At 41.1% G+C, this 12,651-nt stretch overlaps 2 protein-coding genes across 2 annotated transcripts; both read left to right on the forward strand.

Annotated features, from left to right (window-relative positions):
• Positions 1 to 6,414: 6,414 nt before the first annotated feature.
• mettl21ca (methyltransferase 21C, AARS1 lysine a) lies at positions 6,415 to 10,491 on the forward strand (the record flags this gene model as incomplete). Its single annotated transcript, XM_079496363.1, has 7 exons — positions 6,415 to 6,475; positions 6,651 to 6,709; positions 6,846 to 6,963; positions 7,070 to 7,912; positions 8,919 to 9,067; positions 9,158 to 9,275; positions 9,745 to 10,491. The coding sequence occupies 7 exons, from the start codon at positions 6,415 to 6,417 to the stop codon at positions 10,440 to 10,442; spliced, it is 2,046 nt and encodes a 681-aa protein (XP_079352489.1). The 3' UTR covers positions 10,443 to 10,491.
• Positions 10,492 to 10,564: 73 nt separating this feature from the next.
• Positions 10,565 to 11,576, forward strand: LOC306919814 (protein-lysine methyltransferase METTL21C-like; the record flags this gene model as incomplete). The annotated part of the gene is made up of 3 exons (XM_079496364.1): positions 10,565 to 10,696; positions 10,856 to 10,976; positions 11,158 to 11,576. The coding sequence occupies 3 exons, from the start codon at positions 10,565 to 10,567 to the stop codon at positions 11,574 to 11,576; spliced, it is 672 nt and encodes a 223-aa protein (XP_079352490.1).
• Between the last annotated feature and the right edge of the window lie 1,075 nt (positions 11,577 to 12,651).

A 12,651-nucleotide genomic window follows, 5' to 3' on the forward strand; every position in this document is an offset into this window, starting at 1 on the left:
CAACCAGACGCTCTAGGACTGACCTACTGCTACCAACTAGACGCTCTAGGACTGTCCTACTGCTACCAACCAGACGCTCTGACTGGGTCTGACCTACTGACCTACTTACATGATGGAAAGCCAATTAAAAAACGTTTCCCCCGCTCGCCTCGCTGCCCTGTCTCTGTGGTGTTCCGTGACACTGTGACCATGCACGTTTATGACAGTCTATATCAGATTGCCTCGCTGGAGTGGCTGGGCTGTCAAGTGTCAATTATATGAATGCACAGCCTAAACCTTAACGTAGCCTATGTGGTACTGGTGGTGGTGGGCTGGCTGGGTTACCAGGCTATGTGTTCCCCACATGCGCTGGCACGGCACATTTGGCATTCGACACGTCAGGTTTATCTTTAAACGAGGACGAGACGAGGAGATTGCCACATACCGTAACTCCAGAAAGACATGGGCCTGCTGTAGATTAGGCTACAGTAGGCTACCCACGTTGGGAGACTTCCAGCTGCAGCAGTCCACTCTGCACTCTCCAACATCTCTCCATGTCATGAAAACATTCCAGCAGACTGAGCAGAGGCAGCGCATGTATGCGCTCATGCAAAACACTGTTTAAATGGCTTAAGCATCTAACTTGCAACATTGATTTGAATTGCTTGTACACTTGGGAATATCCTACCAATTTCATATGACGTGCCTTTACAAAATATATTGTTTTCACGTGTATAATATGTATTAGTTTTATATACATGCATACATTTAGAAGTGAATACATAGGTTTAGAATGCCTGTGACAGCCTGTCAGCTGCTCAGACAATGCTGCTCTACTTGTCTACGACAGAAAAACGGGTGAGGACAAAGCCTACGACAGCTCCCGACCTGACGTGATATTTGGACGGGCGCACGCCAAAGTTCAAGTTCACGCTGGAATGATAAATGCCGAAAATTGCGGCGATTTCGGCGTACGCCCATATTTTGGCATACTCCGCGTTGATAAATAAGGGCCTAAATGTTGGGATACTCAACTATTTATTTTGTATTGTGTATATGTCTGCCTTTTGTCACTATTGGTACATTTAAATACATATTTTGTGTTGCAAACTCTGCATTTACATAGTATTTGTAACTAAGTATTTAACTAAAGTAAATATTTAATTTACAGAACTCAACATTTAGCATGAGTTAAATTCTTACCATATTTAGTTCGGTAAGATAAATATAAATATTGTGATTCTCAATATTTAGCAGTAGTTATGATTTTGAGTATTAATTTTGTTATTAACTAAATGATTGAATATTCTGTAACTTTCATTATTGTTTACTACCAGCTTGTCTTGGCAATGGTAGGTCTCTCCAACCAATGGTAGGTCTCTCCAACCAATGGTAGGTCTCTCCAACCAATGGTAGGTCTCTCCAAAAAAATGGTAGATCTCTCCAACCAATGGTAGGTCTCTCCAACCAATGGTAGGTCTCTCCAACCAATGGTAGGTCTCCAACCAATGGTAGATCTCTCCAACCAATGGTAGATCTCTCCAACCTTGCCCAATGCCCAGTTTTGCCCACTCCTGCATGTTGTTTTTAAACTAACTTCCAGATGAAAAGAAGTAGCTGGAAATGTGATGTGTATCAGACACATGGTTGTCTGATGCCACAGTGAATCTAGACACATCATTTGTATGGGTTGTGAGTAAAAACAAAAATTCCCACATTTCCTTTCCTTTCCTTTTTTAAATCAAATAACATTTTTCAAAAGAATTTCCTGAATAAAAAAAAAGTTCCATATAAAGTTCCCATAAATTAAAAAATCACACCCGTGTGAACTGAGTGGTGTAAGGTATTATATAGCCTGATCAGCTCTGACGTAATGAAATCAGCTCTGACGTAATGAAATCACACCCGGGTGAACTGGGTGACCGTAGCAACCATGCTCATTCTTTGCGCACAGACTAACAAAGCCAGTTGTAGGAGTGGTTTACACCACTCAATAATGAAATCACACCCGGGTGAACTGGGTGACCGTAGCAACCATGCTCATTTTTTGCACACAGACTAACAAAGCCAGTTGTAGGAGTGGTTTACACCACTCAAAAAATAAATAGAAATAGAGAAAACAACAGATCTATAAACTTTCACTATCAAATAATTCATTATATATCTTTGAACGTTTGGGTACCGAGGACGAGGAGGAATCTAATTTATCTTTTGGTCTGCAGCTAAAAAGTTTGGGTACCACTGCTTAATAATGACAACCAATACAACTTACAGGACCAAACAGTAGCTGCTCTAATGTCTATAAAGGGTTTCTTATCTTCAGTATGTCTATTGTCTACACCTGCCCCAAGACCAGTAGGGGGCAGCAACACCACGGAGTACGGACTACCCACTTTATTGGGAGAAATGTCTAAAGATCAAAACACTAATGGCATTTTTGGTCCACTGTCCATTTTTGGTACACCTGTAGATCTGATAAGTTGCTAATTAACTTTTGAATTTAGATTTGAGCAATGATATTCATTGCCCATTGTCGTATTCATACTCTCGTTTCAAAAGTTATTTATGGCTTCTAACTGTTTCTTTGTGTTAAGAATGACGCTGTGGGCTGCATTGTATCAGAACTCAAATGCATTACAACATTTTCCTGTAGTTTGATGGTTATTAATTGCTGATCTGTTTGTGTCAATTCATTCATTTAAAAATGTGGAATAGATTTAATTTAACAAACGCAGTTGGGCTGGGAAATAGAGGGGGTGGAATTGGTAGGTTTTTTTTTTAAATAACTAATGCTACAGACATTTGTGCGCAACAATCTTGAAAACAAAGTATTGTGGGTTTGAGCTGACAGGCCCTTTTTGATGTCAATCAATAAAGTCACCTTTTTTATATATATTTGATTTAAGGGCATGTCATGTGGTCTATCTGCACAGCCTTTGTGATCTGGTAGATTGTGATCTACCTTTTGGGCCCATTTCATGATAGTAGTGCAATGTATCAGAAAAATGTATCAATTATATTATTTCTGTGTTCTTCAAATCATTGTTTTATTTGATGGCCTTCTTGACCTGGCTTTTTGTGGCCTTTGTGCCATCAAAACCAAAGGCCAATGGCCTTGTCCATACAATGACAAAACTCCAGGCACACTACCTGCTGCTATATTGGGCGGGAACCCCTTTTGGTGTTTTAAGCATTATTTAAAACTTTAACTATTGAAAAATAGCAGATCTACAAGCTCATACGAGCTTGTAGGTCTGCTATTTTTTTTAAATCATGAAAATGTGGCACAAACCTTTCAGAGCGACCAATTTTAACTCAAATCTTTGCTTCTGGGGAGGTCCCTGGAACAACATATTTTCAGATGGGGGTCGGCAGCCAATTACATATACTTTTTGGAGTCCTTGACATGAAATATTGAGTGATATAGGCCTAGAAACATAGGTATGTCAGAAAACTGTCAGAATTTAGAAGACATTTTTTAAATTTCGACGTCGGGCCTAAATGGGTTAATAGAGCTCTAAATGACCAGCGACCACTATATCCAGATATCTGTTAGATCATGTTTGGCTGTGATTCATTTGGCCATAGTAAGAAGACAGAAGCATTAAAGAGGTGGATTATTATAGTTACTGAAGCCAAAGAGAGATGAGCATCTTGTATCTGATAAGACTCCACTGTATAAGTTGGAGGTGGAAGCTATAAGTTATGTGATGTCGGAGGCTGCTCTACGTATCATGTCATGTCATACAGGGAGCAGACTTTATCCAAATAAGGCTGCTCAATGAGTATAACAGAACTTGTCACTGACCTCATCCCTCACATTTTCTGGCAATTCTGAATGAGATGGTCTCACGTCCCTTACACAAATCATCTGTCAGAAATAGATACCAAACAGAATACCAAGGAGTGTGTCAAGGTAAGCAAAGCAAAGCAAAGTTACTATATTTACCCAGGGTAACTGGACTAAGCATCAGATACTTGTTTACAGCCAGGCCCTGCTCATAGAACATTTCATAGTAGTGGTTCAATGCCTTGCTCAAGGGCACTTCAGCGGTGGTAATTTTAACGTGCCGGTCCGGGGATACGAACTGGCGACCTTCCGATAACAAGACCGCTCCGCAAACCGTTCGGCCACCGCGGCCAGGTTTATATGGGATGGATGATTCTGTATTCCAAATACTGTCTAAAACTCTAAATAATAGTAATGGAGGGTACTTATTGAGTTCGTGTTGCAGTAGCTCATGGTTTTATTAGGGTATGCATGGCATACCATGCATCTTGTTACTCTTATGTGCTAAAGCAATTGGGGTCATGGCAGCTAAGTGGGGGACCAGGCACACCAGATGCGTTTCAAACTATCTGGTTTAACTTTAAATAGTCATGGAAACCTTTGGCTTTTGGCATTAAATATCTTTGATTATCCTTTCAGCATTGTCACGACGATATAATACAGTGAAATAATAAGAATCATGCGTCAATGCAGTTTCAAAGTTTTGTCTTTTGCCTGAAGGTCAGTAGACCGAAAGCTTGCAAATAAATTGATTGTGCACAGATTTGAGTGTGTGGAGCTTCCCTTTATTTTTTCTTTATTATCCTTTTGTGACTCCAGCACCTCACTTAAGTTTTTTCAGCAGATGAGCGGAAGGTTTCGTCTTTTCAAATCATCCGTTGAGGACAACAAATCGGATATGGAGTCTGACTTAGCTTACGAATCATGCTTAACATCTGAAAACTAATATACCAGGCAGGCTGGCCAACAAAAAGTAATTCAGTCATAATTGAACTATAAATCAACTTGGCTCTAACCTCTAGGCTCACTTGTCTCTCTGCATCTATTTGTAGACAAGGAGGTAAGCAAGCAGGATTGTGTAGCTTAAACTGACTTAAATATAAACCCACAACAATGTACATTGATACTTATAATTTCATATTGTTAACGTCAACTCCTGTAATACATTTAGAATGGAACAGAAGGCATTCATTCTTTAGCACATGTTGATATTACAGTCAACATGGCATTGCACTAATTCACAGAAGCTTCTCGAACGTCCGTAAAGAACGTATGCAGACAGAGGTATTGAATATCCCAGCTGTTGATATTCAGTATTTTGCTCGCTCTCTCTCTCTCTCTCTCTCTCTCTCTCTCTCTCTCTCTCTCTCTCTCTCTCTCTCTCTCTCTCTCTCTCTCGCTTTCTCTCTCTCTTACCTGCTACTTTATTCGGTATGTCTGCCAATGGGTGTGTCTGTGTTTATGTTTACTTCACCTCTCTAAAAATAGCTTTTGCCCTTGTGATGATGATGGGAGTGTCCTGCAGGATGCTGCTTCTCTATAATCTTGTGGACAGTGGTCCCATTTTCTGGAAATTGCAGTAGGTTACTGCAGTTGTCAGCTCACAGGAAACTAAAGGTGTACAAATTTGAGCAGGTAGGCATGTTTGCTGTGTTCTGTGAATTTACAAAGAAATCTGACTTGAAGATCTGCTGGGAAATACTGGAGGCAATGAAAGATACAAGATACTGTTAAAACTGACCATATTTTGAAGTTACTGTTGTTTATCTTGAAGCATTTTAAAGTGGAAGGAGGCAAGGCAAGGACCGTAAACCAGACTGCTTCTCCTGGGATTCTTGGCTGGATGAATACTTGAACTTGCTGAACATGGAACAAGCAGACTGTTATCAAATAATTTGATAAGAGCAGGGACACAATCCGCAAGGTAAGTGTTGTTTAATCGTGTAGTAAAGCATGGGTTCCCAAAATGGGGTGCGGGGACCCCTGGGGGTACTTGAGGGAGTTCCAGGGGGTACATAGCTCAATTAGAGATAGTTAGGAACCAAATGGACCCTTATGGGTCTGTAACTCTGAAAGTGTACAAATGTTGTAAAAAGTGTACAAACCCGTTAGGGTCCATTTGGTTCCATTCGTACACTCTCAGAGTTAAATTAACAGTGGTTTTACAATATAAATTGGGTATCCCAGAGATAGAAATGACATTAAATGGGGTCTGTAGAAATTACATTAACTGGGGATTCTTGAAATTAAACAGGTTGAAAATCACTGCTAGAGCCGTCAAAATCTTCTCTTATGGGGGTCCCTGGCATATATTTTTTTCAAATGGGGGTCTGTGAGCTCATCAGTGTCAATTTGGGGGTGCTTGACATGAAAAAGTTTGGGAACCAATGTAGTAAAGTACCTGTTACATTTATCCTAGCAAGGAAGAACTGTTGGCCTTTGGGTCATTGGGTGTCACCCTCTGTCATGATGCATCTGTTGTTTTGTTGTACTTTTACTGTACATTTACTTCTTTATTGTGTTGTGTAAACATTTAAAAAGGAATTTAAAACTATAATAGTAAAAGAAAAAAATTAATGCAAATACTTAATTGCTTTTCTTTTCTCCTTTTTCCACACCTGATGATAATCCTGTCAACAGAGATCATGGCGGAGAGCAATGAGGCTGAAGAGGAGGGAGAGGGATATGGGGAGAAGTCTAGAGAAGGTCAAATTACCTTTCTAAGTGAACAACAATGCACTCTTTTGTATTCACCAATGACTTGCAGTTTCAAATCCATTTATAATTGTAGTTTTCGTCAGCTCCGAATCAACTGTCCAGAGACCAGACAGGGCTCCCAGTTTCTACTTCATGGCTGATAAAGAGATTTATTGCTATGCAGGACATGAGATCACCATCACTGGCTCTCTTGACTCCTATGCAGGCATGATATGGCCAGCGGTGAGGAGACTTTTTTACATTTAGTATTTTCTTCTTCTAAAATATTAAATGAACATTTCATATGCATTATTTCTGTCTAGATCTATACATATAAATCATTACAAATTATTATATAAAATAATCCTATTACCCACAGGCTCTGGCACTCTGTCGGTACCTTGAGACTCACCATAAACAGCTGAGTCTTTGGGACAAGGCAGTTCTGGAGATTGGTGCTGGGACTGGTCTTGTGTCTATTGTAGCGACACTCCTTGGTGAGTCGGAGGAATGCATTGCACACCCAAAAGGCCCACCTCACTTCACATGACATATCTGATACACTGTATGTGCTTTGAGAGGTCCTCTAACTTTGGGTTTCAGGTGCTTGGGTGACAGCCACAGACCTTGAAGATACCCTGAGCCACCTGGAATGGAACCTGTCCAGGAACACCAGGGGACGATGCAGGTACACACCCCAAGTGGCAGCTCTGCCCTGGGGTGATGACCTGGAGAGCAGCTACCCTAAATCAGTCTATAACTATGACTATGTACTGGCAACGGACGTGGTCTATCATCATGACTACCTGGATGAACTACTGGCCACCTTGAAACATTTCTGTCAACCAGGAACCACTCTGATCTGGGCCAATCAGATGAGGTTTCAGACTGATCTGACCTTCACTGAGAAGTTTAAAAAGGCATTCCACACAGAACTTCTGGTTGAAGACGGGGAGATGAAGATCTTCATGGCAACATGCCGGGAGGGAGAGACGGAAGACAACCTGGCTGAGGAAACACAAGGCAGACTTCATGAGGAGCAGAGAGAGGAAGGAGAGAGGGAGGAAGAGATGGGAGAGAAAGAGAAGCAGAGCACCATGGGAGGGGAGAACGAATATTGTGTGAAGGAAGTAAAGGAACTGGGCCAGAATCTATTAACCAACGACATCGAAAAGTGTCCCGAATGGCTTCACTGTGTCAGTACTGCAGAGACTATGGCTGATGGAGCAGTACCAAACAGTCTAAACGAAGACAGAACAGAAAATAAGTCAAAGCAGGCCCAGGAGAGAGTTGACTATAAAGAACAGGATGAGGAGGAAGATGAGTGTAGCCAGGCATCTGTGCAGAACCTGGATCCAGAGGAAGAATGCTGCAAAGACACTGATACAGAAAACAATGACTCAATATGTGGCATTCTGACCAATCAGGATGAAGACACAGGAAGCGGTGAGTCATTGGCTGCATGAATGAAAACATATTGGTGGAAAGTATCTAAGTACATTTAAGTACTGTATTAATGTAGGAATTATGAGGTATTTTTTACTTCTCTTAAGTGTTTTTGTTTTTTATACTTTGTACTCACTACTCAACTAGGCTATCTCAGAGGCAAATATTGTTTGTTTGTATGTTTAGAGCTTTTTACTCCACTAAAATTATTTGACGGCCATAGTTACTAGTTACTTTGCAGATTTAGACGATTGATTCAAAACATACATTAACGGTTAAATTCTTATGCACTATTATAGTTTAACCACATACCGTAAACCCTAGAGGCCTTATTCTAGGGTGAACATTCTACGAAGATAGCTGATCTACAACATCATCGCGCATTCTAGGGTGAATATTCTGCGAAAATAGCTGATCTACAACCTCATAGCTTGTTGCATTGCAATGTGTTGTGAGCTTGCAGATTGCCTACTTTTGACTGGTGTAGCAGGGAAAAAAGAAGGGGCCTAGTATACAGCCCTGGTGGACTACGGTCAATGAAGTATATACAGTAGGGCTCATGCGTTTAACCCATTTTGGGCTGGAGGATTTAGAAGATGTTTTTTTAATTTCGAGGTCAGGCCTAAATGGGTTAAGCTACCCATTAGCACATGGGTAATTATAGTTACCAGCTGCAACATTAAAGTTATGAACACATTTAATGCATTACTAATCTAATATTATGATTGAGAAATTAGCCATTCTGCATAATGTTTGGTACAGTATATTTTGATGACAGTATACTTTTGTAATTTTAGACAAATACAATTTTAAATGCATGCAATGCTTTTCTTGTAACAAAGTATTTATTACATTGTGATATTGCTACTTTTATTTGAAAAGAAATCCGAGTACTTCACTGACCATGAAATACGTGCTATAAATGTACTATATTTCAATATCAATGAACTGCAATCTCCATTTATAGACAACAATTGTGTGATTTGATCAATTTTACTGTGTGCAGCAAAGGCCACAGAGCATATGGCTGAGAGTAAACTACCCTGGGCTCCCACGTTCTACAGCACATTTGGAAAAGACATCTACTACTATGTAGGAGAGACGATCAACATTCATGAGTCCATAGACTCCTATGGAGCGGTAATGTGGCCAGCGGTGAGTGTCTCTGCCAACATGAAAACATTCATACAAATGACAGTGTTGAGTTCATGTTACTCAGTCCTACTGGTTCCCTCTGTCTCATAGGCATTGGCTTTGTGTTACTACTTGGATAACAACAGGCAGAAGGTGAACCTGATGGGGAAGGAGGTGCTGGAGTTGGGAGCAGGAACAGGCCTGGTTACCATTGTGGCCAGTCTGCTGGGTATGACTTGACGTGCATGGAAAAGGAATTTGTACTTGACAATGGGATCATGTACAGCAAGACACACAAGCTGCCATAATATAATGTACGATATGTGGGAAACCAAACACTCAGAAAAAACACCCGTGTGAACTGAGTGGTGCAGTGACGTCACACACTAACCATAGCAACCATGCTCACATGTACGTGGGGCCACATACAGGTACAAAGGTACACAGGTACAGACACAGGTACAGACAAAGCTGGTTGTTGGAATGGTTTGCACCACTCAAAAAAAACACCGGCCAAAGGGAGATATTAGGCTGTTTTGGGCTGTGCTACTCTGCTACAAGTACCATCTACGGTAGTTTAAACTGTGTTTTACCTGTGAATCTGAGTTGTACAGTACTTATTATAACCATAACTTTAATTATTTAATATTTCAAATTATAGCCTTTTGTGCAATTCTTTAATGGTAATATCTTTTCAGGGGCCTCAGCAACAGCTACTGATTTACCTGATGTGTTGGGTAACCTGAAGTTCAATGTGATGAGGAACACAAAGTGTTGCAGGTGCACACCCCAGGTGTCAGTCCTGTCCTGGGGTTACGACCTAGAGAGCACCCACCCTAAATCACTCCATCACTATGACTACGTGCTGGCGGCTGACGTGGTCTATCATCATGACTATTTGGACGAGCTGCTGGCCACCATGAAACATTTCTGTCAGCCAGGAACGACTCTGATCTGGGCCAATAAGGTGAGGTATGAGGCTGATCTGACCTTCACTGAGAAGTTTAAAAAGGCCTTCCACACAGAACTCCTGGTTGAAGACGGGGAGATGAAGATCTTCATGGCAACATGCCGCGAGGGAGAGACGGAAGACAACCTGGTTGAGGAAACACAAGGCAGACTTCATGAGGAGCACAGAGAGGAAGAAGAGGAAGGAGAGAGGGAGGAAGAGATGGGAGAGAAAGAGAAGGAGAGAGAGAGCGCTGGGGGAGAGGAGAACAGAGAAGATTGTGTGAAGGAGGTAAAGGAACTGGGTCAGAATCTATTAACCAACGGCATGGAAAAGTGTCTTGATCCAGAGGAAGAATGCCACAAAGACACCGAGACAGAAAACAATGACTCAACATGTGGCACTCTGACCAATCAGGATGAAGACACTGGAAGAGGCGAGTCGTAATTCACATGAATGTTTTTAAAAGCAAACCATGCAATACATTCTATAAATCTACCTATCTCTCAACATCAACTGATCACATTGATTTTATCAATCTGATCTGTGCAGCAAAGAACACTGAGCAGATGGCTGCCGCTGTGCAGCATCAGAGTAAACCAGTCTGGGCTCCCACGGTCCACAGCAGATGGGGAAATGATATTTACTACTATGTAGGAGAGAAGATCACCATTCATGAAGCCTTTGACTCCTATGGAGCGGTAATGTGGCCAGCGGTGAGTGTCTCTGCCAACATGAAAACAGACAATACAGATTAGTGTGTTGGATTCCATATCATAGTCTACCGCATTGGTTCACAACTTCACATATCACATGAAGTGACGTGTTACTCAGTCTTACTGGTTCCATCTGTCTCATAGGCATTGGCTTTGTGTTACAACCTGGATAACAACAGCTGGCAGGAGGTGAATCTGATGGGGAAGGAGGTTCTGGAGTTGGGAGCAGGAACCGGCCTGGTTACCATTGTGGCCAGTCTGCTGGGTATGACTGACGAACAAATATTTAACAGCTTAGAAACAACAGAATCAATATCATGCCTGGAAAAGGAATTTGGACTTGACTAAGTGATCACAGCACAACACACAGATTATTGAACATTTCAAATGATAACCTGTTGTGATATTCTGGGTAAGATAACCATGACTTGATCATATCTTTTCAGGGGCCAGAGCAACAGCCACTGATTTGCCTGATGTGTTGGATAACCTCAGAGACAATGTGACGAGGAACACCAGGGAGCGATGCAGGTACACACCTGAGGTGTCAGTCCTGTCCTGGGGTTACAACCTGGAGCGCACCCACCCTAAATCAGTCTATCACTATGACTACGTACTGGCGGCTGACGTGGTATATCATCATGACCACCTGGACGAGCTGCTGGCCACAATGAAACATTTCTGTCAACCAGGAACCACTCTGATCTGGGCCAATAAGGTGAGGTTTTCGACTGATCTGAACTTCACTGAGAAGTTTAAAAAGGCCTTCCACACAGCCCTGTTGTTTGAAGACGGGGAGATGAAGATCTTCATTGCAACGTACCGGGAGTCCGGGACTCAAAGACACCAGTGGGATCTGGTTTAGAAATAAATCTGACTTTCACTGATCTACAAGCGAAAACACTTCTCACATAACCCTGCTGTTTCTTAACCCATTTTGGGAGGGAACCCCTTTTGGTGTTTTAAACATTATGTTATAATTTAGCTATTGAAAAATAGCAGACCTACAAGCTCATAGCGCGCCACTGAGTGGCGCACTACGAGCTTGTAGGTCAGCTATTTTTGAAAAATCGTGGAAATGTGGCGCAAATCTTGGAATATTATTTCAGAGCGACGGATTTTAACTCAAATCTTTGCTTCTGGGGGGGTCCCTAGAACAACATATTTTGAGATGGGGGTCAGCGGCCAATTACATATCATTTTTGTAGTCCTTGACATGAAATATTGAGTGATATAGGCCTAGAGACATTTTTTCCACAAAACTAACGTTGTTTGTATTTGTATTGTTGACCTATTTCTAAAATATATTAGTGCAACTTTCGTTAATTTTTCTACCCCTCTATCATGTTTTTTGTGTCCATATCTAACTTTTTGATTGGATGAAAGTGTAATAAGCCATGAAGCCCGTCATTGACTACATGCGGCACAGCACTGTAATTTGTATGTTCTCCCTTTAACCATTACTGTAAATATTTGCATAATTAATTATAAATGTCTATCTGATTACTTCACTGGTAGGACAGTTTCAAACTAAATTGCAATGCTTCCTGTACAAATTACTGATCAGCAAACAACTTGACAAACATGACCGATATCGTGATAGTATAGGCAGATGTGAACCTGCAGGGCATAGAAAGTCTTGCTATACATGAAAATAAATGAAAAACAGGGCATAATCAAATTCTTCCAAATCTTTTTATTCTGTCATTTTCCTTGCGTGTGACATAGTTCCGTACAGGTGATCACAAAATAGTGTGACATAGATAGGGTTCTTGTCATTGAGGAATAATGGTTATAAAATATTACTATGAACATACAACCTTATCATAACATTCCTTAAAATATTGGCATTTTACTATAGGTTTTTAGGATACTACATATAAATACAAGTTGTTTGGACACCAGCAGAGTGGGAGCAGTAAAGATATGAGAATTCTGCT

The sequence above is a fragment of the Electrona antarctica genome (assembly GCF_951216825.1).
Source record: "Electrona antarctica genome assembly, chromosome: 3".
NCBI classification, from domain to species: domain Eukaryota; kingdom Metazoa; phylum Chordata; class Actinopteri; order Myctophiformes; family Myctophidae; genus Electrona; species Electrona antarctica.